Source organism: Prunus avium, chromosome 3 (genome assembly GCF_965620075.1).
Source record: "Prunus avium chromosome 3, drPruAviu1.hap1.1, whole genome shotgun sequence".
Classification (NCBI taxonomy): Eukaryota; Viridiplantae; Streptophyta; class Magnoliopsida; order Rosales; family Rosaceae; genus Prunus; species Prunus avium.
In genome coordinates, this window is record NC_142286.1 from 26,273,606 (window position 1) to 26,300,044 (window position 26,439).

Here is a 26,439-nt window from a genome sequence, read left to right on the forward strand (position 1 = left end):
CTTTGTCTGTCTCTGTCACTCTCTATCTCAGTCTATGAACTCGCAACAAGGAAGGGGTTTGGTCGGCAAAGCTATGAACTCGCGAAAAAGTAGGCATGGGTGGTAGGCATGGGTGCCTTGATGGTTTTTGGCGATGGCTAGGTGGTGGTCGGTAGACAATGGTTTGGAGACAGAGTGAAAGAGAGGGAGAGATAGCGAAAGAGAGAGGGAGAGACAGAGCGAAAGGACGCTTTTACCCCTCATTTTGACATATAAATTGACAGAGTTGGACGGTAGGACCTAATTGCAACTAATTGTCTAATTAAAAGATGTTATTGCCACAAAAATTAGTTCACGGACCCAATTGCAACTAGGGCCATAGTTCAAGGACGTCTACAGTAATTAACCCTTATTTCTACAATATTTTTGGTTAGGGTTAATCGTTTTCTTAGTCCCTGAACTTAGATCCAATTTGCATTTGAGTCCTTCAATTTCCAAAATCGTTCTCGTGGTCCTTTAACTTTACTTTCGTTAGGACAAATGGTCCTGCCGCCAATTTTGTTAACTTTTTCTGTTAAATGTAAGGGCAAAATGGTATTTTTATATTAAAACAAAAAAAATGAATAAAAATCATATCTTTAAAATAACAATAAAAGAAAATCAAATACAAACCAAAAAAATAAAAATAAAGTTTTGGGGGAGTAGAAATCGGGATAAAGGGGGGGGGGGGGGAGAGAGAGAGAGAGAGAGTTTAATTTTAATTTTTTATTCATATTTTAATCAATTTAATACAAAAATACAATTTTGCCCCTGCATTTAACAGAAAAGTTAACAAAATTGACGGCAGGACCATTTGTACAAATGAAACTGAGTTGAAGGATCACGGGAACGATTTTGAAAATTGAGGGACTCAAATACAAATTGGGTCTAAATTCAAAAACTAATAAAACGATTAACCCTTTTTAGTTATCATATTATTAGGAATTTTCTTCAGAATAATTTTTGGCACTTGAAGAATAACCCTATGCTTAGATTGGCATACACCAATTCACTTATTTAGATTCCTGAACAAAGAAATTTAGAATTTCAATATGGAAAAAAAAAAAAAGGGAAAAGGTAGAAACACACCAAAACATAAAAAATAAAGAATTGACAAAAAAAATCAATATTAAAAAAAAATACAAAATAAAGTAGGCCCATTTCGGCCCTGCCTGGGCGATGGGCTTTTTCAAGCCTAACCCATGGGCCGAGCTTGGACTTTGAATTTTTTTTAAAAACCTGGCCTGGCTTGACCCGTTATTTTCTCTCTCCTTTTTAAAGTCCAGTCCAACTCGGCCCAAGCCCATTAAATTTGGGCCGAGCAACCCATTGACGAGGCCTAATCACCACCACCATGTCACCACTAGTAGGCCAACTACCAATATCGCATATGATGTCACCGCCACCGCCACCATCACTAATTTATAGATCAATGTCTCTTTATGTTAAATATTAGGAAATTTGCATAAATATCACTTGACTTTTTAGGTGAGTGCAATTACCACTTGAACTTTTAATTTTTACTATGAGCCACCCGAACTTTATAGTGTTCAATATACCACATACGTCTAACTATGTTAAACCTTCCTTTAAATTTAAGGGCATTTCTATCAATTCTCTGTAACTTAAAAATTAAAATTTTAAAACCAACATAATTATCACTATAAAAAAAAAAACATAACCTAATTATTGTTATCCGAGTACTCACCCACTCCTTCTAACCCTCTCCCCCACCCTCTGCATACACACTACTTCATATACCAACATCACCAAAACCTGCAACCCCTTGCATGCAATGATCCATGAGATTCAAAATATATTTACTCTCGATTTAATTTGGCAGGTGAAGCTTCCACTCAGATTTCAATTGTCCTATCATTTAAGTTGTTTATAGTTGCTCACACTAGTCTTCGCTTGTACTCAAAGGCTTGGTCTCCAATTCAATGAACGCTTTTATATTCCAACAAAAAGAAGTCAGATTGCAATTTCTCTCTTTCTCCATCCATCGGTCCAAAAAATTTCCCCCCAAAAGCTAGAATTTGAACTTTTTAACTGCATTATATCCTTTGGGAATGAATTAGTTGGCTTCCGGCTGCCACCCTCTTACTAGAGACCCCAAAACGCCAGGAATAAATAAGCTGGAATTGACAAAACAAATTCCAAACAGTGAGAATCCCTAAATTCAAAGGAGGTTCTGGATAAATTGCTAATTTAATTGAGTTTAAAATATTAAATAAAGATTGAAAATATATAAAGTATTTACAGGAGATGCCACTCATAACGCCAAATACCTTCTTGTACAATCAATTAACATTACAACAAATTTACAAATTTGATGAAAAATGTGTGCATAATAGCAAAAATGTAAGGAAAGAAAAAAAAAAAGACCAGAAACAGGATCATGGTAAAAGCACTCATTGATCGAACCTAAACGTGGGAACATAGTCCATTGCACAACAACGATGTATTCGTCTCCAGCAAGGTCTCACTTCCAAGAAGATTTCATTCTCAGACCAGCAAGAGAATCTGAAGACAGACAGGTAGCCTTCTTGAGTCGATAATTCCTTCACTGTTTCTATAGTTCCATAAACACAATCTGCCAAGAATCACATAAAATATAAGTCGAAATGACCAACCTAGCTAATTGATGCAGTGCCAAAAACAAAACTTATTCTATGTCAATGCTATGCTCAGTTATCTGAAAACTGTATCGACAATGCCCAAAAGTTAAAAAGAGAAGCACAATCGAAGTTACACCACTCAGCCAAGGCATTAAGATACCGGAAGTCAAGTGTTGTACAAGTCCTATTAAACAACATGGAATCTTAAAATGAAATATTCCTGGCACCCACAATTTGACGCTATATCTTTGATTGCCATAAATATCAGGATATTCTTAGTTACCCATGATTTCTATTGTCAGAGCTCCAACTTAACCAGCAGTCAATCCAGGACCCTATGCCCTGGTGGAGGCCTAGACCACCAGCTCGTTCAACATATCTTGAGTGTGACAGGCTTTTTGGTCTTAATTTGGATCAGGTTAAGATCAGGAAAAATTGCGGCTTAGCCTAAGTTGTCAATTATAATGTTTTTCTCACTCGCCTTATCGGTGGGGGGTATGAAGACTAATGAAATCAGTTTGAGCATCCATTCATCGAAAATAACTTACTTGCATCCCTCTGTGAGCCTGTGAGTTAAAGCGTGGCTTAGGGTTTACTTGAGGGTTTTAGGGTGAAGAAATTGAGTGCGCGTGCCACCAATTTTGGTGGGGGATATGAACAGTAAACGAATATGACTTTTCAAATAGCCTTTGTCATTAGTATGTTCTTTCACAAAAAGGACAAATTTGACATTCAATAAAGTTTTTAGTGGTGCATGAGTAGAAGCACCCATTTGAAAAATATAACTCATTAATCCACAATTCGGTGCATTCATATTCAAGATCAGATGCTATAGGAGAAATTTTTGAAAGAATTAAATATTTTAACAGTCGACTTGAGATAAAGAGGAATTCATTACCACAATGGAAATGTAGGAAGCTACGCATTAGAGGGCTGTGTCTCAGTTAGCTCTGCACTCAACATATGGTGGAGAAGAACATCAATTCTCTGGCTTCGAGTTTTGGAGCTGCACAAAATGCAAGATTTGAGTTTAGACTATCTGTAACACTTTAAGAATAGGCTTAGGTAACAACTTGACATAGCCACAATTTTTTAGAAATACGTACCCCAAAGATCGACGTCGATCTTTTGCTCCTTCCACTTCCTAAATAAAGTAAGACAGGTTTAAACTCATTTAGTAGCACTGAATTGATAAAGACCACAGGTCTATTATACATGACTCCATAAAAGCAGGAAAAATGAAAAACTTCAGGGTTGATTCTAAGCTTCCAACCCAGCAAGAATTTTTTTCATCCTAAAATTTCAGGGTTGGCATGAGGTCAACCCTTATAATGCTCAGAAATCATTAAGGCCAAACTCTACCAAAAAAACCAGATCATGTAGAAAACTACTTGTGCTGGCTCTTTATAGAGACCATAAAAGTCAATTCAAAATTAGCCAGCTGTCACATCAACTATTTAATGCATGAATAGTTTTGATCTGACACCAGGGAATTTATGGGTTATAATTTGAAAATGTACATTTGATATATGTCTAGACAAGGAGTCCCAACAGCATAAATGGAGACAAAAACAGGGATCATATGAATAACAACCCAAAATATACTTACCTTCTCATCTCCTTCACATTTTTCTGATGTCTCAAGATCCATTTCAGCAAAGAAAGCCTCCAAGACAAAAGCTACTACCTGAAATTACATTTTTTTTTTATAACAAATTTCAGGATTACTTTCTGTTATATCTTTAGGGAAACTCAGAGATATGCATGACGAGACACAAAACACCCATGCTAAGTACAAGGCAGCCTCAGTATCTAAGACCACTTTATTCAATCTTTCTGATTAAAGTGTTCCTACAAATGCCAACATCACATCATTTCCAATGATTGAGTTCGCATATAGATGTGTAGAATCTCAAATTTCTTTACTTACAACATTTGCTAACCAACAGATAAATAAAAAGCTTACCAACCTCATTTTGATGCTTTAAAACAATAAAATATAGAGAAAAAGATATATCTCTTCTTCTCTTTTCAAAAAAATATAATATAAAGAAAAGAAACTGTACTGAGAATGATTCAGTACCCTGAAACATACTGCTGTCTAGTATGCATCTTAGTTTCAAAGGCTTTAGTGCGAATATAATCAAGAAACAAACTAAAAAAGAAACTGAGAATCCCTTTTGCAAGTTGACTGAATTTAATTCATTGAGAACTTTATCCATGCATCAACTGAGTTTATCATAAACCATTTTCTTGTTTGCGGGTACCTTATGCCTATGGACTAAAATTTACAGTCTTCTACCATGCCAAGTGTTAGGAAATTAGGTAGCATAAAAGCACTTTCATAGGGCACGAGGTGTGGATTTGCCACCAATCCATGTGAGATTGGGATAGACCTTGCTCCCCTCACCCCCCACCCCCGTCTTTTTTTTTCTTCTCTCGCTTCTCTCTGCAATACACAAGGCCCACAGTTTACTTGTTATATTTCATCTTTCAACTCTGTATGCTCAGTCCAATTTCAAGTCTGAGTGAGGGGATAGCAGCCTTTTTCCCCAATCATTGTTGGAAAGAGCTTATGCTCCTTAGATAAGGAATGGAACTGGAGCAGAGCTTCCAACTCCCTAGTTGCAATTTTATAATGTTCATAGAAAAATTTATTTAGAAGAGGATTGTTTCACCCAATGTGAAATCTGAGGCGTACAGTTGTATCCATCAATGTATGAATGGCATGAGCTTTTTTTTTTTTTTTTTTGAATAGAAACACTTTTTATTCAAAATTGAAGGATAAAATAAGAACATTTAGACCAAACGAACGAAACACTATCCTGAAGAGCAGACACAATGCCACTCAACACAGAAAATAAAACAGCCAAACATAAGAGACCCCTTACGATACTACAGCTAGCAGATTACGCATAATTGTAGGATAGGGTATATTCTTAAAAGCAAGTGAAGTTGGTGCCCAAAGAGCAGCCCAAAACTTCACTCTTTCCCATAACTCTTCCACCCCCACTCCCTTATACTCCTCGAATATTCTCCTATTACGTTCCAGCCAAAGGTTCCAGACCACTGCTTGCATCAGACTGCCCCAGAGAATTTTAGCCTTCTTTCCCCTTCCCAAAGCATCAAATCTGATTGAAAAAAGTTCAAAGCAGCCTTCCGGTATTACCCACACCGTGTTTACTTCCTTTAGTAACATCTCCCACAATTTTAGGGAGAAAGGGCAATGAAGGAGGAGGTGGTCCACACTCTCCTCTGCCTTATTACATAAAGCACACCAGTGCGGGCTAATGCACACATAGGGACAGTGTCTCTGTAGTGTATCTCCTGTATTAAGTTTTCCCAACACCGCTTGCCACACAAAGATCTTAACTTTTGGAGGAGTCTTGGCCTTCCAAATTTGAGTGTACAGAGAGAAAATCTCCCCTTCACCTCTACTCTGAATATGGGAACATAGAGACTGACAGGAGAATAACCCGGAGGGGTCTAGCTTCCATCTTCTCTTATCCACTCTAGAAGTGACCAATCTCACTCCCTCTAATAAGTCCAATAATCTAGCCACCTCCGCAATCTCTAATTCGTTAAGATTCCTCCTGAAACTAAAATCCCAACTGAGAGGGAACCCATTCGATACGGTAAAGGAGGAAATTATGTGGTTTTGCTTCCTGGACAGATTGAAAAGTCTTGGAAACACCTCTTTCAAAACACCACCCCGGCTCCAATCATCCTCCCAGAATCTGACCCTAACTCCCTCTCCAACCACAAAGACACAGCCTTGACGGAATAAATTATAGCCACTAGAAATATCTCTCCAAGGGCTGCGGCAAGATCCTTGTCTCGCAGGTTTAGCATCCCACCCGTTTGTATCCATTCCATAAATACTTCTGATCACTTTATGCCAGAGAGCATGAGTTTCATTAGGAAACCGCCACAGCCATTTGGCTCTCAAAGCCTCACTCCTAGCTTTCAACGAACCCACTCCTAGTCCTCCACAGATTTTTGCTTTACCCACAATCTCCCATCTCACCGCGTGGTTTTTCTTCCCATCCAAGCCTTCCCACAAGAAATCCCTCATAAGTTTCTCAATTCTATTGGCTACTCCAATGGGAATCCTAAAAAGGGACATGTAGTAAATCGGAATACTACTCAACACTGCCTAAATCATTGTGAGTCTTCCCCCTTTGGATAAGCATGCTTTCATGCATATAGGATATATTTGCATGCATGCATATAATAAAGTACAGATAAGATATTGCAGTAACATTTTTGTAGCTCACCAAATTCAATAGCAGTAAGACAGTTACAAGATAAAAGCTGACAAAATATGCCAGGCTCCACCAAGTTCCTGTTAATTCCTTGTAACCCTGAAATAGTAAAACATAAATGATTAGTGACATAATAGCCATTTATTTCTTCTTTGACCAACCACATTATCTGATTCAATACAAATATAAGGCAAAAATGATTATAAGTGCTCAAAGGCCATGCTTGGTGACTAGGATTAGATTGGATTAGGAGGTAAGATGTATTACACTGGATAGAAAGGATAAATATCATTTATCGGCACTAGTGTCCCGGGTTTGTGTCGCGGTTCCCGGGTCTTGGGTCCGAGGTCAAAAGGGTTGGAGTAATGGGATTATGGTGGGATTATCCTTTCATCCTATCAACATTCAGTTCTTAGCACGAAACATAGTATTGGATTAAGCTAATCCAATCCTACTACCTATCCTACCCACCAAACGAGGCCAAAGTGTTCCTGAACAACTTTAAAAAGTCTGAATTCTGAAATCTGATCCATGAACCATATGTGGTTCAGCAAATGAAGTGAAATGTGCAACAAATGTATAATAACAAAATTATGCAAGAAATATAAAGAAATAAATAAGCTAGAGGCATTAAAGTAAACCAACCCACAGCGAAGGAAACACAGAAGGATGAGCACTACACATCGAAAAGAAAAGCATCCTAAAAAAAATTGCAAACAAGGATATTCTGCTCTTGATCTATCACCCGCAGATTTAAAGTTTAAGACGGGGATTTAACATAACCAGTCCAATCTACTATGGACTACAGATAGACAGACCATTTGGCTTTCAGTTACGTATGATTTGTTTATGACAGATTCCCAGGATTTTTCGTCTCAGCAGTCAGATAGGTCCTAAGAATTGCCAAGTTAATAAAGAAAAGGGCATTTCTCTTTTCCCCATCCAGTGGGCCTAATGGGGGCTAGGGGGGAAAATACAGGATATGTTACTAAACAAAATACAAAAAGATAAGAGACATTTATATACCTCCATCCAAATTTGCCAGTTCCCCATGACTAGCAAATTGAAAAGTGTCACCATCCCATTTGGGAAGTCATTGAAGTTGAAAAGTAAATAGCTGATTATGTTAAGAAAAGTCAACAAATCAACATTTAACAAGGAGATAATAGCAATCCTGTTTGACATTCTACCAAATATCGCAGGTTTAACGAAAGGAGTCCCATCAATGACAAAGGATACTCATCCTCATAAAGATCTGTTCCTTCCAAAGAGGCATTTCCCGCATTAACAATTCCGCCGAATACCTGCAAATTAGAAAATAAAGAAATCCTTAGAGACCGCTATATAATTGGAATAAAGGTTGAAGGTTTGATTATACTATAGTTTCAGAAACGTAAGTGTATTACGAAGGGGTTTGGAAGACATGCCATGCCATATAATTACAAATGGATTCAGGAACCAATGTCTGCCTTAGACAACATGGAACCTTTCAAACTGAGAATAAAATCATTCAATAAATAAGAATACTAGAGGCACCAAAAGTATTCCTCAATTTTGGTCAAAAAATCATAGGGCAGATAATCACAGTATCTTAGACATTAGACATAAGTTTGATTCAGAGTGGGAACAAATATGAACAATTGAAATGCTGCGACATCAGTTGGTATCCAGAATTCTGATATTTATCTTGGTTTTATAGCAGTACTCTTGAATGAAAATCAGCTTCATTTTTGTATCTCAAATGGTAAAAGATGTAGAAGTTTTCAGCCTTTCTTTACAAATAAGAAAATTAATAATAATAATAATAATAATAATACCACAATTTGGGACGGTAGATATATAGATAATAGAGTCAATAAGTGTGTGACATCATTCAAGTAAAAGGAAAATATTATCTTTTACTTTTTGTACGACTAAAAAGAACACGTCTTATTGGAAAGCTGTAGTGCCTTAGAGTATTGTTGTGATATTTTTATTTTTATTTTTATTTTATTTTTTGTAGCTTTTTGGTTGCTATTTTAAATTCTAGAGTTTGCTAGTCTGTTCTGTTGGGCCAGAGGAACCCTTTGTCCTCTTTTTTAAATGAAAGACCAAAAAAAAAGTTACAAATGATAGTTTAAAAAAGCACTGTATTACCTGTACCCCAAGTGTACAATAGATACACAATATACAAAATATGGTCCCAAGGTACGGCATCAAACTTGGTATGAGAGCTAAAAACGTGGCAACAAATGCTCGGTAACGCTGGACATGCATCAGGATCCTAATCAATCGTAACATTCTTGCAATGAGAAGGTAGCGAATCCTGTGAACAAGAAAATCAGAAATTCAATTAGATACATGAAATTGTACAAAGTGTTTACAAAAACCTAATTGAACATCTTTCTAACAAAGTACGAATCAGGAATGCTCATAACTATAGATATGAATGAATGGCGAATGCTCCTAAACTATAAATTTATCTTAAATTAATGCCTTGCTTTTTTTGAAAGAAAGAAACTTTATCAAAAGAAAAAGCCATGTACAAAAACGCAGATGAAACATCCACAGATACCTTACAGTAAGAAAAAAGGCCAAAACAGTCTAATCTGACAACAGAATTCACATCATCACAGAACAAACTGAATCACAACAAAACAAATTACAAGAAAATGTCATGCAATCACAGATAGCAAATCCAACAGAAAGCATGAAAAAGGAATCCCCCTAAAATCTGCAGACACTGAGGCCTGCAATGCTGTCAAAAATCTAATTTGATCTGAAACAAATTCCACAAGAACCCGTTTCTAGTCCTCAAAAATTCTCTATTAAGCACATCCAAACGCCCAAAAGATTGGAAATACCCAACAACCCTACAAGTTTGGCTTTTCTCCCCCTTTCTGAAGCCTTAAAAAGAATGCTCAGTAACTCGAAACAACCCTTTGGAATGACCTAGCATGCATTAATTTCCTTAAACAGCTTACACCACACATGTACGGAATAAGGAGAAACACATGATCCACTCTCCTCATCCAGATTACAACAATATCCTAGATTCTGGCTTTCTATCTACCTGATTCACTTATGCAAGAATGTTACATAAGGGTGATATGAATCATGAACGCTCATAATTATACAGTAGGGGCCTGTGCCAAGTCATAAGGGTGTGCAGCATTATAGGCAAGAGTCTTTCACCTACAAAAATCTGGCACAAGAAGACCCATACTTGGGATTCTTGCACTTCAATTGTAGGGCAATGAAAGACTGTCCTATTTGGAGTCATGTGCCCAAACTCTAGGCACAAGAAAGAATCCTGCTTGGAGTCTTGCACCTAAAATTGCAGACACAAGAACTCTGAGCCTACAAGAAATCTCTGGCTTGAAGATAGTTCATCAACAAAAAATTAGAACCAGTAAAAAGCGGAAATATAGGAAAGCTAATAGCACAGAGTATAAAAATTAGATTGCCCCTACCATTCTCCATTTGAGAAAAAAATTAGTCCGTCAGGAGTCACAAAAGTTATAGTTTCTCCAATAACTGCAAAAGTGATAATCATTCGTCATAGATATATTATGCAATCTAATAATGATAAGAAATATGCACAAAATCCAAATTTAATTAGCAATAGAAATAAAACGTTAAAAACATGATTGCACATATCAAGTTAATAAATGTAAATGACATCTTTTTAGTTAGCTTTCTTGCTCCGATGTGTTCCCAGACTGATACCTAGTCTGAAAGTTCAGGTTTACTGCTTTAACTTCCCAGTTCGAAACATGAGATTCTTGAAAAGGTGAAATACCTATGCAATTTACAGTGAATTACCAAATAGGGAGACGGAAAGGGGAGGGCAATGCTTACAAGGAAAGACACACATAATGTTGAATGGGGCCACAACAATCAGCGAAAAACACATATGACAGACTTAAAGAATATCATCTTTAAAATTCTTCACTCTGAACTTGTCGAAAATGAAGGTAAAAATCAATTTGGTCTAATAAGAATGCTGAAAGTAGAGAAAATGGGGATTTAATTGATGCACATTATTGACCAGTAAAAGGAGCAAATAGCTATACAGAGAGGTATAAAATCGGTAAGTAATCCCTTACAATCATCCGACGGTTCTAGATACAGTCTAAAGTCAACCCATGACGACGTATATGCAAAATAGTTTGTGGGGGAAAAAAAGTCAAGTTATATATTGAACAATACTTCGAAGATCTTGATACATTATAAATTATTTTTAAGATCATATACCAAATTATAATCAAAAAACCAACTTCACCGCCAAAACCACCCTCCCAAGACAAAAAAAAAAAAAAAAAAATCCCTCTCTCTTCCTATTCAATGGCGTTATTGAAGTCCCTCAACTGTTATCCAACTCCTCATAGGCTGCCACAGCCCTCTGTAGCCTTAAGTGCTATTAATTGTCTCTTCCAAGTTGAATTTATTTGCTCTCTGTCGATGGAGTATGCAGAGAGAGAGGGAGAGGTGTCCAGCGAGCAGGGATTGTTTTGGTTTTCCTATTTTATTTTAAATTTTCTGTTTCAACTTAGTATTACTTTGTTTTAATTTTTTTTAAAGATAAGAATTTTCATAAAGAATTTCTTAGTAATTGTTTGTCCGCTTGGCGCCAACAAAGATCACATGTAGGCCAAAAAACACCAACCCAGTTGTGCCATGTCATCAAACTTAACAAATTTGTTGACTGGAAGTGGGAAATGTCAGACATGGAAGTTAAATTCAGGGGTTTAAGTGAGACAAAATAAAATTCAGGGGAGAAAGTGAGATTCGGATGATAGTCTAGGAGGCAAAACAATAATTAAGCTTACATAAAAATAAAAAGCGAATCTTTTCAGATATATGCTTAGCAAGTAATATGTCCTTCTGGGTCATGCAGTTTTGTACTTGTGAATCACTTGATAGTGCTTCCCATGAAGATTAGGACTGTATAGAGATCTCCCCTACCAAGAGCCTCTTTGGGCCACATGTTGTCTTAAACATTTTTCTTATCCTGTTGCTTTATAAACCAATTCAAGACAATGACCAAATAATATAATTTATAAGAGGGTACATGTGCAAAAGAACTATTGTGGTTTACAATTAAGGCACTTCATTCATCATGAAAGTTTTAAATATTGTATGTGATTGTCCGTACTGGTTACCTATTATCCATGTGACCAGAAAATCAAAGCGATTTTGACCATCCCTCCAATAGTTCTGAAATCCAAAAGAATAGACTTTCAGAGCCATTTCAAGTACATATATCCACCCTGTGGGACACAAAACAAACCATTTGAACAATTTAAAGCTAAGGTCCCCAGAAATAGCTCTCAATAACTGACATCAACAACTGGCTGAGAGAAAACTAAAGAAAATGCATATGATTGTCAATAACGACCAGATAATGTACTCTAATTGTTCATCTGCAACCAAAAACTGGAAATTGAAGTACTTTTAACTGGTTGGAATATATGATTATGCTTTCTTTGATATATATATAATAACCCCAGGCCACAAATTTTAGAACATTTTGAAATTTAGATGGCTATAAACATCTTCAAAACTAAATGCATCATTATTCAACTCCTATTCCAAGGAAGACAGTACCAGAAGAATTAATGCTGTAGGAAGCCCTTACCAAAGACAAACTCTGCCGCTTGCCATGCCTTTTGACCAGTATTGTTTTCTATATCAAGCTGAAGCCACCAAATTCAAAATTAACATACATCGCAATACAAGTCGATACATAAATAATAACAGCAATTAATAATGAGCCATAAAATGTTCAAATGATTCGAACCATGGTTAACAAGAAAGTGGCATCACATTCCATTGAACCCTTCATAAATAATGAAACATGAATGCAGATAAAAACAAAAGGTGAAAGAGATAGTTTTCTTGCATTGACAAGAATAGATATCAGTAGTCTTTTTGGTGGAGGGGCACAACAGAGGGGTGTCGGGGTTGGGTGGAGTGGGACGACAACCAGGTGGGAAGAGATGGGGCTGTAGATCGGGTGGAAGATCTGGAGGAGCTGCTGGAGATGGGGTTGTGGCCTTGGTGGGGAAAGTGGCTGGGGGTCAAGATGGACTATGGTGAGTTGTTGTCGGGGGGAGAGAGAGAAAGGCAGAAGGGTGATGGCAGCTGCCATAGGTGGGGAGGGGGAGGCGGGCTGGGATGGGATGCTGGTTTCTTTTCCTTTTTAATTATGTAATTTTAAATCTTGTTTTTATTAGTTCAGGCTGTATTTATTTTGTTTTAAATTGAATTCAAATAGTTATATCTTTTATTTATTTTTAAAAAAAATTAAAAAGGAATTTAATGAAATGCACCACATCGCCTGACAGTTCTAAACTCAAGGAAAGAATTTGCCAAATTGAAAACACAGGAACCAAGTTGGCCAACATAATAAAACATGGAACCATTTTGGTATTTAACCCTTAAATTTAGTAGAACTTTGACAATTCAAATTTTTAATGTTATATAATGATAAATGTTGCATCAATCCACTTTGTAAGAGGGATCCCTAGGGATGAATAGTTGAAAGGGATACCATTGTTGGGAGCACACTGCAATGTGGTTCAAGGATCTGAACCTCCCTAGTTTTTAGGTCCCCATTTTAGAATCTTCCCAACAAAAATTTAGCAAAATCTGAGATTGTTGGAGCATTTTATTATCATAATGCACATTTTGCTGTTTTAGTGGAAACATTGTGTTCGTCCATCTGCTATGTTATTGTTAGATGTCTTGATAATTTCAGATTTCAGTGATTTTTTGCAAGTATGATCCTTGAATGATGTCCTAGAAATTAAACAGTTTGGATCATCGGATTGCATCGATGGTTGGCCTAACCTGCAATCCCTCTTGGTGAATAGTAAAAGGGGATCTCTCTTTAGAAGCTCCGTATATGAATACATGTATTTGTGCATGTGTATGTGTGCACACTGCACACTGATTTATGTAGAGCAGTAGTGTAATTTCTATTGAGTTTCAAGCCATACCGTTGTTTCGACAATAACAGCAACCAGATTGACTATGAGTATGAAGGATATTATGTATCCAAATTTGGGGCTCCGTACGAAGGCCTTCAACTTCTCAGACAATACTGAATGGTAGAATGAAGGGAATTTTTCAAACAGAGATGGCTGCACCCAAAATTTACAGCACCAAAGTCCAGTATAAGAACAATTCATCATCATATTAAATGAACTAGCAACTTTCGTGTGTTTTGGATCTAAGCAATTCAACTTACAGTATCCTCCTTCGGGAATCTTAGACCAATGGCATTGCAAAGGTCTGTAAATTCTTCCAAGTTGATCTACCAGTGAAACAGATAAATGTTCAGCAAATAAATCAGGGAGATGCAGAGTTAACAAATGATAGTGACCAAATGAAACTTAATATATAAAGTACACACAAGATACATGCTAACATGCACATGTGTCAAAGGAAGGGCAGTATATAGAAAAAATAATAAAAATTTCAATCAGAAAGATACTAGCAAAGATATGTTAAACCCAGATCTCATCAGTAGACTCACGATTTAATAGGAGAATTATTTAACTATTTCAACTCCTTAACAGATTGGATCTGCCAAAAATTAAACAGAGGAAAAAACTGATTTTCCCAAAAGCCCGTAAGAGAAGTGTGAAGTGTGTTCCACAGTAAGCCCTCAAAACAAGTTAGTTTGGAATTCATATTGTGGACAGATAATCATGAGCTATAGGAAAATCATGGCAGTACTTTAGTAACAAATTAACAATGAGCGAGATTAGTGCTGGAACATAATTAAGATCTCCTATTATGAAAGTATTGCATAGCAGGAGATATAAATCACAAACACTAGTTATTGTGCAACGATCCCAACCGGTGATGAGACTTATCTACAAAGATTGTAGTACAATTTATCTCTACATGGCAAAATGTCGCTGATTCTCAACCAGAAGAGTTGAGACTCTAGATAATAGTCCAAGAGTTGCATCAATGGATCATGAAAAATGTTAATCTTACTCTTACTAAAACTGAATGTGTTCTCTCTGTATTTACTTTGGGTAAGCTAGGGTTAGTTTTACCGAAAACATATTTCCTCAAGATGAATCCCAACACCAATTACTAGAACAGGGTTAACTACTATACGCAAATTCTGCCATGGGAAGAATAAGATCCCAATTGGTCACATGATCTCTCACTAAGTGTCTCAACAATCACCCTTCTGTTCACCCACCTTGGATTTTCCCTCAATCTGAGGATGAAAAGGGCTGGAAAGAGAAGTTCAGTACACAATAGTTTCAACAAAGTTCACCCAAAGAGCACATGAACTTCACATCTCAATCACAAACTATGGTTAACGACTGTCCATGTAAACGCAACACCTCTTTGAAGAATATTATGGCAATGTAGACTGCATAAAAGTCTTGCTACAGGGAATGATATGACTAATTTTAGAAAGTCTGTCTACTACTAGAAAATTGACAGCCTTTGATAGTCTTTGTAAGACCCAGAATAAAATCCATACTAATGTCCTGCCACAGTTCATGTGGAACAGGCAACCGACCCCTTTTTAGTTGTTTAAATCCCACAACTTTCACAGACAAAGAATTATGACTAAGTGAATCAACCAGCCTTTTCAGTATTATGTTTGAGAATAAAGGTTTACTCTTGTTAGAAATAACTCCATCTAACACATAGGACATTCAACTTCCTGTCCGAATTCAAGTACTTAAGTGCCTCGTGATCAGAATACAAGGAAGAACTCCTTATGAACGGTAACACCAATGGTTGAGAGCTTGTACTACTTATCATAAATAGAAAACGATTGTTAATCCTCATCCAACTTTTCCCTGTTAGAGGAAATTGGCTCATTTTCTTGACTAAGAACACGCCCAATTTCTACTTGGAAAGCCAATTTTCTTGCTTATAATTGGCATAACTAATTTTTGTATAAATTAATTATACATATCAATCAATGTTTGTATCAAAATGGGAAAATGATATCCATACAAAATATTTTAAAAAGTGACACGCTCATTGAGTTGGAATGAGGTGTGTCGCACAACCCCGCACCTCCCTTTGGCATGCACCAGTGCATTATTATAAAATTTCACAGGATTACCATAAGGACCGCATTATCATAATGGTGGCTCTCGGGGCACCTAGATAATTCGTCTCTACAACCCTGCGTCATTTGCCCTCATTCCTCTAATTTTAAAATAAATAATAAATATTTCCCCCTTCTCCCTTCTCCCTATCGCTGGGCGGTCAGGACCTTTTTTCTTCAAATTTTGAATGTTTGAAAAAGAAAATTTGAAAAATGGACTATGTGACAGTAAAATGGGCAAGTAAGGGAAACTTTTTAGAGGGCGGGCTTGGAGAGCAATTGTGCGGATGTCAGTGGAGCCAAAGTAAAATTTGTAAAACTCATCATGGTATCACTCACTAAAATTTATGAAACCCTCTACCCATAGGTTATCCACTCAAGCATAAAGTTTTGGGTCCACAACCGTGGATTGTTGCATTTAGATGTCAAGTGCACACCGTACTAAAAAAGGGCAGTGCTAGTTGAATTATAAATACTAGAAAACAAAATAATCAATAAAATTAATCTAGGTGATGAAAAAATAAAAATAATGAATGTGTCAAATTCATACTAAAGAATAAAAGATACCAAAAACTAGTCTAATTAAGAGCCTAAAAGAAATTAATCTACCCGGAAATCACCACTGTCATCCAGCTCAGCAAATATCAGCTCAAATTCTTCCCTTGATATTTTTGGCAAAGTCCTAAACAAAATTTAAAAAAAAGGCACAGTTCAACATTTGTGAGGTCAATATCACAAAATAATAAAAATCACAAACTAGCAGTTGACACATGCAAATGTTTTACAACACAAGATAGATCAGGAAAATGTAACACTGACACAGTATAAGAAATAACTAGTTGGTATGTGTACGTAAGGCAAGCACAAAAGGGGCACATTCAAGCAAAAGGACCTCAAAATTATACATGGAACATTGACAGCATATGGATGAGATTGAATCATCAATACCTGTATTTATTTAGTTCCTCAAATAGTTGAATGCACTGATCCTTATTGAGAGATCCAACATTCTGTCAAACACAAAATGATAGAACACTTAGACCAATTATGACATGCAACAAAATGAAAATAGCAGTAGTCTCAAACATAATCAACACACCACACGCAACAGAAGAAACTTCCATATAAATGTGAATATAATTGTGATGATTATGTTTGACCTACAATCCCAGGTAAAGATTTATGGCATAGCTGCAAATGAAATAAACAGTGTTTTCCCTGGGGGGAAAAGGAGAAAGAAAAAACTGATAACAAGGATGGAAGTTCAAGGAAAGATAACTCACTATAATTACAGAATCTGAGACAAACATGCACATAAAAAGTACATCTTTTACAATAAAATTCAGATGGAACTAGTAGTTTTCTTTTGTTTGGCATTCAAAAAATCCAACTGGCAGTGTAGCAACCCATAAACTTAATTTTCTCCTCTCAATTTTCTCATAAATTTGAACCCTCCCCAAACTTGTTCCTCCCCATCCGGCCGCCATTTTATAAAACATTTTTTAGAAGATTGATGTTCAAGCCACATATCTACATGCCTAAAAGGCTTTGGTGATGATTGCCGGACTCACCACCTCTTCAGATTAGAATAGAATAAAAATCATACAATTGATAAAAGTCACTTTGGTGACCACTCTTTCTCTTACATGACTATTGGGTAACACTAAATCTGCACCACAATTTACGATCACTTTCTTTATTACCTTCCTTTTCATTGTGCCCCCCAATCTTCATACAGTCCAACTAACAATCTTAATGCAAATATGTCTTGCTTCCCTCTGCCTTCCTTACCCCTCTTCGCTTGTACCTTATCCCAAACCTCAAATTTTCCGCTCCCTTTTTCCGTTATTTTCTTAAGCACTTAAGGTCTGATAGATGAGCAGTCACTAAATATAGAGATGAGAAACTGAATAATAAATGTATAAAAGATGCTCATATCTCTTATTTCCTGTATGAAAGAAATCAGCGAAAGTTATTGAAAAGCAGTCCAAAGGAAGATCTAAAGGATGAGCGGCAACCATTACTTACATCCTTATCTAATAAATTGAAGGCTTTTTTTAGTGTACTTATCCTCGACTGATCCATCTCAGAAACTTGTTTTGCAAGCTACAAAACAAATAAGATACAAGAATGTGCATTCATATTTTTTCATCAACACTGCTAGTGTAGTAAGCTCTAGCCGCAGCTAAACAAGTGAAGACCAAATACAAATACAACAGTTGCAGTCATGTAGTTAAACACAGCGTAAGTGAGCATAGTAGATAAATGAAATACACCTGACTTTTGAAGCTGTCATATACAACAGCAAGGATCAAATTAGTGACAAAGTAAACTCCCAGCAGCACGTAGAGAACAAAAAACAAGGAATACCAACGTGAAGCCCTAAATAAGAAATAAATATAATAACATTTCATTAAATAGTGGCACCAACGAAATAAAACTGCAAATCCTGTAATAAGAAAACATTAATAAAACTGTAAACAATCTCTAGAAGCTAAAATAAAAGGAAAATGCCAATGTTAAACTTCCAGAAATGCTATTAAAAGAACTTAATAAATAAATAAAGCTCTAAATGCACTACAAGCACTTTAAAGTAGACATCTAAAGAGAAAATTTTCTTCTCTCTGTTCCAACAGGGCTGGATATAGTTTCCTCTTTCTCTTGCATTTGTGTTGATTTGCCTATTGCTTGACTGATCCCCCTTCACTTTTCGTGGTCACTTTCCTCCTCCTGACTTTTCTCTTGCATTTATGCTGATTTGTTTATTTCTCATTGATTTTTATCCCATAATGTGTCCATAATATGAAAGCAATACCTTCTTGATTTTTTAACATTACCCACATGTTCAAAAATTATTACAGAATAATAAGAAAAAAAAACTTCCTCCAAATTTTCATAACAGTTCTGGAAGGATAACTGTCTATAAATAAATTTTGAACCAGCTCATATGGACCGCTAGATTGACAACAAAGTGATCCGATTCAAGGCTATGGAGAATGGAAAGTGCAGGGGAAATTTTTTTTTTTATAAGAAACGTAATTTCCTTAAAGAAGAAGAGAACAACGAACAAATTGTCCACTAGTCTAGGTAGCAGATGCTAACTAAACAAATAGGCATCTTAGGGACTCGAAAGTGCAGGGGAATTTACCTGCAAATCATATTTCAGGCATCTTAGAAAAGGATATTACTGTTTCAAGATTTGAACCAGCTCGGATAAAATGGAAGGCAAAAGCCACTCCCAAGCTCAGAGTTGCTCATATGAAGCTAAACATGTGTGATCAGCTTCCGACAAAGAAGACCAGATCAGCATTTAGCTCCAAACTAGTGAGTGATGTGCAGAGAGCAGGGTGAAATTTTCAATCAAGTCCATCATCACCAAACTGTTATTTAACTCTGGTTAAAGGTAAATGGGTGATTTGGATGGAAAGGAACAGAAAAAATTTTGAAGAGCATAAAGGGGCAGAGGTGGAAGAGCTGTGTGAAGTTGTGGTCATCCTTATGGGCCTCTGTATCTAATGGTTTTAGAGATGTACACTTGTTGGAAATCCTTTTTTCTTTTAGTACACGAAAACAAAATTTTATTAGTGCCCAAAGTCAGTACAAAAACAAGGTGGATGAGAAACCCACCAGCTAGATAACCGCACTAATGAAAGGTGCATCATGCAAAACTTGACAGAAGCATATGAGATTGTGAGGCAATAGGATTTCAATATTTCCTAATTCCCGTCTATCTCCAAAGAGTTACTTACCATCCAAATCAACTCAAATTAAAATCCCTAATCAGATCCCTAAAGCTACATTTGAATGGAGGGATTCAAAATCTATGGATTTAGATGAGATTATAAGGTCAAATTGTTTGCATAGACTATTACAATCCATGAATGCCAAGATTTGGACAAGAAAGGAAGAAAACAAATGGATTTCAAATGATTCCTTGCATGTAGTCATTTCAAATGTACTACATCTATTTATTTCAAATACATTCAATCTAATGTGGTAAGAGTTTTTGTAGCAAATTTAGCCTTGTTGTCAAATAAAAATCCTTTCTTTCAGATCCTTCCATCTAAATGGAGCCTCAAATAATGGGAAAAGCATGAAAAGTATCTATAGCAAAATTTAACATTTCTCAGCTTGGCAGACTTTATTGGTTGAACTCAAAACCAAGAGAAAGAAACAAGAGTAAGATTCTAATCAATTTTCAAGACAACACTTACTTGTAGGCAGGTATCCAGACATCTGGATTGTTGGACGTGGTGAATAAAACGAACATTTGATACAAGGTGGTACCATACGAAGTAAATACTGTTTTCCCCTGTTGGGTATCTTCAAACATGACATAGGCTAACCAACTGGCAAACAGAAGAAATAAAAGCCCTAGAGCCTGCAATTGAAGAAAATTAAACAGTCAAAGCCTAAAAAGGAAGTTTATTCATTGAAAACTAAAATTTTGATATTGAAACAGAACTGATGGAACTTTACCATCACAGAAGCCTTAGGAACTGTGTAATAGATAGTAAGAATATTTTGTTTTGATGGCAACTAGAACAATAGAATTCGGAAAGATGAACAGAATCTAGGGTCAACCTACAAAAACTACAATACGTGAACAAAATCTCTCAACCAGGAAAAAACCAGAAGCAGCAGCTTCCCAAGATACACTCACGCTCAGTGCAACGCTCCTCCCCAATCAAGAAGGATTGCACTAAGAGAAATGTCTCTAAACAGAAAGACTAACTCCTCCAAACCCCCTTCCTTGTCTTTAAAGATTCTCTTGTTCAATTCCTAAACCTTAAACCCTTAACCCCTTCATTCATGAAACCCCCTACCAACACAAAGCAGTTTCTAGAGAAAACTCACACCAAGCCAATCACCTCCTGAAATTGATGCAGGACACGTACGACCTAAATTTATTAGTTTCTCCAAATCTGAGTAATGAACCTGCAGTGCAGAAAAATGTGGTCTGCATTCTCCTCATCCAGTTTACACCACGCAACAAGACAGAGATAACTATACAAAGTGTCTTCTCTACAACATGTAACAGGTATTTAATTTTCCATGAGCCACCACCCAAGAGAAAATTTGCACCACAGCTGGCATACAGGCCATCCAAATGATCTTAAATGTCTCAGAGGGCGAATCCAGTTTATCTGTACCAATGAAGGAACAATGATTTGCAGGAAAAAGCTACAAGAAGGATGAGCTGACCATGAACTTTGGTCAACTAGACTCGAGCTCAAGGAGACATTACATATAAGAGAGAACAAATCTGCAAATACTTGGAACTCCCTAGCATTGAAGCTTATATAAAATTGTAAGTTCAATTAAATAACACCAAGTGAAGAGAGAACTGCCAAAGAAGAGATGGCAGCATTGCAATTCAAAGAAGGTCGATACAAAGTGGGAAATAAATAATGGAAAGACAACTTTCCCAACACAATATATTCCCAAAATCTGACTCTCCTCCATTACCCACAACAAGCTTCAGGAGAGGGGACCAATAATATAAATAAAGGTAGCAGGTAAGACAATAAGGAACAACAAAATGATGGCACAACAATAGATAGTTAACAAACCAAGATGTTGAAGTATGTGCCAAGCATTCCTGCTAGGATGAGCATGCACGACCGCAACTCCCTATTAATATAAGTAAAATGGGAAAAAGTAAAAATAAAAAAAAACCGCAGCATCAAACTAAATCAAGATAAAGTTGTTAACAATAAAAAGAACTGTTAATATAAGTACGATATTGCGAATTCGTGTCGTGTTAGTACTAAAAAAAATCAAAAACGCAGCGTCAAACTAACTGTTCATCTGATGTTGCCCTAGGGTTACTTTATTTTCCTCCATAACAGGTATGTTACCTAAAAAAAACAATGAGAAAAACCACCTAACGTGATGTCAAAGAGCTAAACCATACAAAGATATTACAGTTCAACCAAATGATCTGTTTGGTCTAATTACAGTCCCTTAAAATAATTTTGTTCAAATTTATATAAGCAAAATTCCTGTGCAAAAGTCAGAAAAAATTACATGTCATGGTTGCATGGTCATCCTTGCTTAAACTGATATAAGTAAATTTCTTGTGCAAAACTAAAGAAATAACTAAGATGGTTGCATGATGGAAAAATCTCCCTTCTTGCCCCAGGCTTTTTTTCCACCAAGTTTGAAAGAATCTCCCTGTATGATTATGTACTCCACACCAAATAAACACATGAATCAAGTTTTACACACAATACCTAAAGTTTAAGATGAAAAAGATAACTCTGATGTATGGCGCAATCCTGAGAGGAAGGGAATCAAAGGCCATTGGAGACAAATAGAGAACATAAACCACCAGATCAGCAACCAAAAGTAGTAGGCACAGGACCTGAAAATCAAAATCAAAATCAAACAAATTTGTTACTAAAAAGAACAAAATTATCATAAGGGTTTTATGGCCCGTGGACAAATCAAAATATTAAATTCAACCTTGATTTTATCATTTCTACACCAAAAACTGCTCTCTTTTCTGAACTCTTTATAGGGAAAAAGCTATTGAATATAACTATTACTGTAGCAAATCGACAATATCAACATACTTTATTTATGCCATATCAAGACTTTCTGGGACTATTTTCAATCGATATAATCAGTTTATCTGAGAACCATGTTACGGTAAAAGTTCTATTCGAGATCTTTTCCCCTATTTATAAGGCTGAAGATATCAAAAGTTATGCAAGTCCAAATGCACTAAATAAATATTATAATATACATGCCTAGAAAAGATGAACCACTACCATTTTAGCAGTTCACTTTTTTTGTACAACTGTGGCCTCTAGAAATAACCAAATGTTGTCACAAAGGACAAAAGGCCTAAATCAATTTCTCAAGGATTTTTGGCTGGATGGTTCTTTGCTTAGTTGTCTTTTATAAGAAGATAACTTTCTATCTGTACAAAACCCAGAACCCTAGACCATATTTTTCTGCCTTCTATTACGAAGAAAAGTCTAGTATACAGATTTCAAATATTGAATATGAAAGGCATATGAAGATGTCTTGTGTGATAAAACATGCAAAACATATATATACTTTGTAATATTCATGTAAATTCCTTCTTGGATTATATTGCATTCCTTATGAAGCAAACATCAAGCAGCCATCAGGAGAAGCAATAAAATTTTACAAGACTGAGGGCCAAAAATTCATTATGGTAGAAATGAAACTGAAGAAATAATTATGCTAAGATGGTTGATTCTAATAGAATAAAGTTTTGCATAACAGTTAAATAAATCAAAACTTTGACCAAAAAATTAAAACTTGTAAAAAGGGACACTTTGGCTCAAATGTCAACTTGTACGCCAACATTGTCATCCTTGGTTGGTAGCACCAACAGTAGCCAGGATCTAACCACCCACAGCTCCCCCACCCAACCCACCAAGTCATCTAAGATTATTTGGATTTGGCAAGTAGCAAATCAAGTAAGTGTGATTTGAATCACATAAACGGTTCTACAAGACCATAATTACAGCCAACAATAAAGCCAAAACCAAACACCTACCTTAAATCGATTAAGATGATTTTTCCAATAGAGATCGAACCCTTCGTATGAAATTGGAAAGAAAGTGTGCACCATGAGTACAATGAGTGTTATGCCCTGCACAGGAAAAGGTAAAATATTAAAAATTTAAAAAGATAATAGAAAACTAGCTACCTAATGCATTATATAAAACAGAAAATAGACACACATAAAAAAAGACCACATGAATCTTCAAACATCTTTCCAGCACTGATCAGGCAGTCAGGCTACACTTAGGAAAAAAGTATCCATATTCAATTTCAGCTAAGTAAACAACAAATATACATTAGTTAATAAATTGTTTATGCATTCTAACTTTAACTACAGCTTGTTAGAAGATGGAATTTTGTTTGTGCATACTAATGGTATCCAGCCCTACTTGTAAAGGAGTACTGTCATTAAAAGGTACCTCTAAATTCTAATACTGGTTGAGATAAGTTTAGAAACTTGAAAATAATAGTCAAACAAAGTTTAAAATCAATATCCTTAAACATCTATACCAGTAATGTGAGACCAATGTTCAAAATTATTACCTCACCCACAACCCAATATTATCAGGAAGAAAATGAAATACATTATTTATTTAGAAAATCCAAAGTTCTGGTTTGAGATAATTCATAGCAGAGTGTTTTTTTTCAATAAAACTATAATGCAAGGACATAGTATATATGACGTTTTCTGTCTGTTGGAAATAAAAATATAACCAATTAAGCTTCTATTCTATTAAACCCGTATAGAGTTATAATAATTCTCTCCCTAATTTATTGATACTGTCTACTGGACTTCCAATATTACCACAAGCGCTTGGGGGATTGCACAAAACCTAATTCATCTTCAGAGGAGAACAAAATATCTCAATCGGATGACAAATGTTAGTGTGATCTAATTGCTAAATAATAGAACTCAAAGCAATTGCTATCCAGCATTATAACAGCTTAAACTTTTGGGATAGTGGTAAACCAACCAACTCTATGTATCAGATCAAGAGACCCTAAGTTCTAATGAAAGCAATTACAACCTTCCAATGTCAATTTGAATTCCACATGTTGGGTTTTAATTATCATGATTTAACTATTCCATATGCGCATTGTGAATGTGAGTGGTGCAAATATTTTTGCAGCACTCCTGGACACAAGGACAGAACATTTTGAAGAACTTCACCTTCCACATATACATATAGCGTAAGTAAACTAATGAGTTCTAAAGTTTGTAAGGTATTAAAATGGTCAACTTAAAACTTAAAAAAATGGTAAACTTAAAACAACTCATTGAAATCTTTAAAAGCAATGTCCAATGGGGTATCCAACATTTATGATGAACTTTATTCGAAAGGAAACTACAATAGCAAGAGAGTCCAAAAGCTAAAATTACCTCATAAATAAGCGACTCAACAGTATTTAAGTATGGCAACTCCCCAAGATAGTAGTAGTCTCTGTCACTACATGTATATTCAGTATACCTCGCGCACCACAGAGGTTTCTGCACAGAATTAACCAACACCAAGCAACAATCAAAGGGGATACTAAAATTGGACAAATAAATAACCCCAAATAACTATAAATAAAAATAAAAGCAAAAACTCACCTCAAGGAAATTGAGTATTATGAGAGCAAAATATAGGAGGGCCCAAAGGAAGCTAAATCGAACATAAAGAAAGTAATACTTTGCAGCACTCTGGAAACTTTCTTGATCAAGTATCTGCTCAGGCAAGCCAGCGCCATCTTCCGCCTGCAGATTATTGCAATATCAGCAATGATTGCAATGCATTTGCAACTCAAAGAGCAAAGAGCAAAGAGCAAAGAGCAAAGAGTAAAGAGCAAGATTGAAAGAAGGTTTTAGGAGAGAGAGTCAAACCAAATCGACGAGTGCGGCAGCTTTCTGATAACGAGAGCCGAAGGTGATGGCATCGGAGCGGCGTCTGAAGCCCGCCGATCGATCGTAGGAACGAACGCCGCTGGCTTCGCCGCCTAGCAGACGCTCATTCTCCATCTTCTTCGTCGCGCTTTTGAGTTCGACCCAAAATGGAAAATGGGTTGCTTCGTCTGGTGAAACTACGTTAATTGCGGCGGTTTGTCACTCGCTTTGTCTGCTGCTTAATATTATCTTCTTTTATTTTCTTCTTTTTTCGGCTGGACTCTTCCCGCGGAAGTATTACGTGTAGGACCGGGGATCGGTTGTGGAATTATTACGGATGTGACCTTCTGAATCTAGATTTTGAATGTTTTACGTCGGCAAAGGCTAATGGGCCCGTGACCTTCTGAATCTAGATTTTGAATGTTTTATGTCGGCAAAGGCCATGGCCCCATAGCAATAGTATCCCTCACCCAAGGTCTTAAATTTCGGAGGTATCGGAAATATCGGAAGTCAAAAAATACGGAAATATCATAGGAAATATCGGGATATTATCGGTATCGAAAAAAATTGAATAAAAACCACGGAAATTGTAAGAAAAACTTGGAAATTTTTATTGAAACTTTGCAGGATGTTTATTTAGTCAATTATCTATTAGTTTATCACAAAAAATTGGAAGGAAATGCATTGCATGATGGATTTTACTAATTTAAGTTTATTATATAGCGAGCTGGCAAACACCGTAAGTGTAGAAAATATGTATTAATTAATGAAAGAAGATTAAACACACCATAATCATTTATATATAATGAATTACTACAATATTTTACACTTTATATATTGCATGGTAAGATACATGAGTGACTTAGTACCACATAGAGTTCCTATGAGGTTCAAAATTTTTATTATCTTCATCATCTCTATGTGTAGAGTAAGTATATTTTGAAAAGTAGTCATCAAATGATAAATCCCCAAAATAGTTTTGCATGTAATTGTTAACATGCCACCCATATGGATTCGAGATTGGTTGACGTTGTCCATAAGCAAAAT

The 26,439-nt window shown here is 36.1% G+C and overlaps 1 protein-coding gene across 2 annotated transcripts; it reads right to left on the reverse strand.

Annotated features, from left to right (window-relative positions):
* Positions 1-2,225: 2,225 nt before the first annotated feature.
* Positions 2,226-25,655, reverse strand: LOC110767832 (two pore calcium channel protein 1-like). Of its 2 annotated transcripts, XM_021971490.2 has the most exons (24): positions 25,393-25,653; positions 25,123-25,266; positions 24,910-25,017; positions 23,521-23,616; positions 22,220-22,350; positions 21,557-21,617; positions 20,198-20,364; positions 18,260-18,365; positions 18,012-18,089; positions 16,932-16,993; positions 16,593-16,665; positions 14,139-14,204; positions 13,888-14,031; positions 12,525-12,582; positions 12,049-12,156; positions 10,357-10,420; positions 9,041-9,209; positions 8,144-8,208; positions 7,931-8,021; positions 6,917-7,003; positions 4,249-4,326; positions 3,746-3,783; positions 3,538-3,645; positions 2,226-2,614 (listed from the first exon to the last, which is right to left on the reverse strand). In XM_021971490.2, the coding sequence occupies exons 1-23, from the start codon at positions 25,525-25,527 to the stop codon at positions 3,558-3,560; spliced, it is 2,217 nt and encodes a 738-aa protein (XP_021827182.2). In that variant the 5' UTR covers positions 25,528-25,653; the 3' UTR covers positions 2,226-2,614; positions 3,538-3,557. The 2 variants fall into 2 exon arrangements, with proteins under 2 accessions (XP_021827182.2, XP_088107066.1); XM_088250940.1 differs by lacking the exon at positions 18,012-18,089 and having other exon boundaries at positions 25,393-25,655.
* Positions 25,656-26,439: the final 784 nt, after the last annotated feature.

What these genes read in the sequence shown, in the direction of transcription:
- LOC110767832 (XM_021971490.2), bottom strand. Translation starts at nt 25,527, where the DNA reads ATGGAGAATGAGCGTCTGCTAGGCGGCGAAGCCAGCGGCGTTCGTTCC. An exon ending in TTTTTCATCTTAAACTTTAG is followed by an intron (nt 21,618 to 22,219) that starts GTATTGTGTGTA and finishes TTATATTAATAG; the next exon opens with GGAGTTGCGGTCGTGCATGC. An exon ending in CTGTTATTGTCGAAACAACG is followed by an intron (nt 12,583 to 13,887) that starts GTATGGCTTGAA and finishes TGGTGGCTTCAG; the next exon opens with CTTGATATAGAAAACAATAC.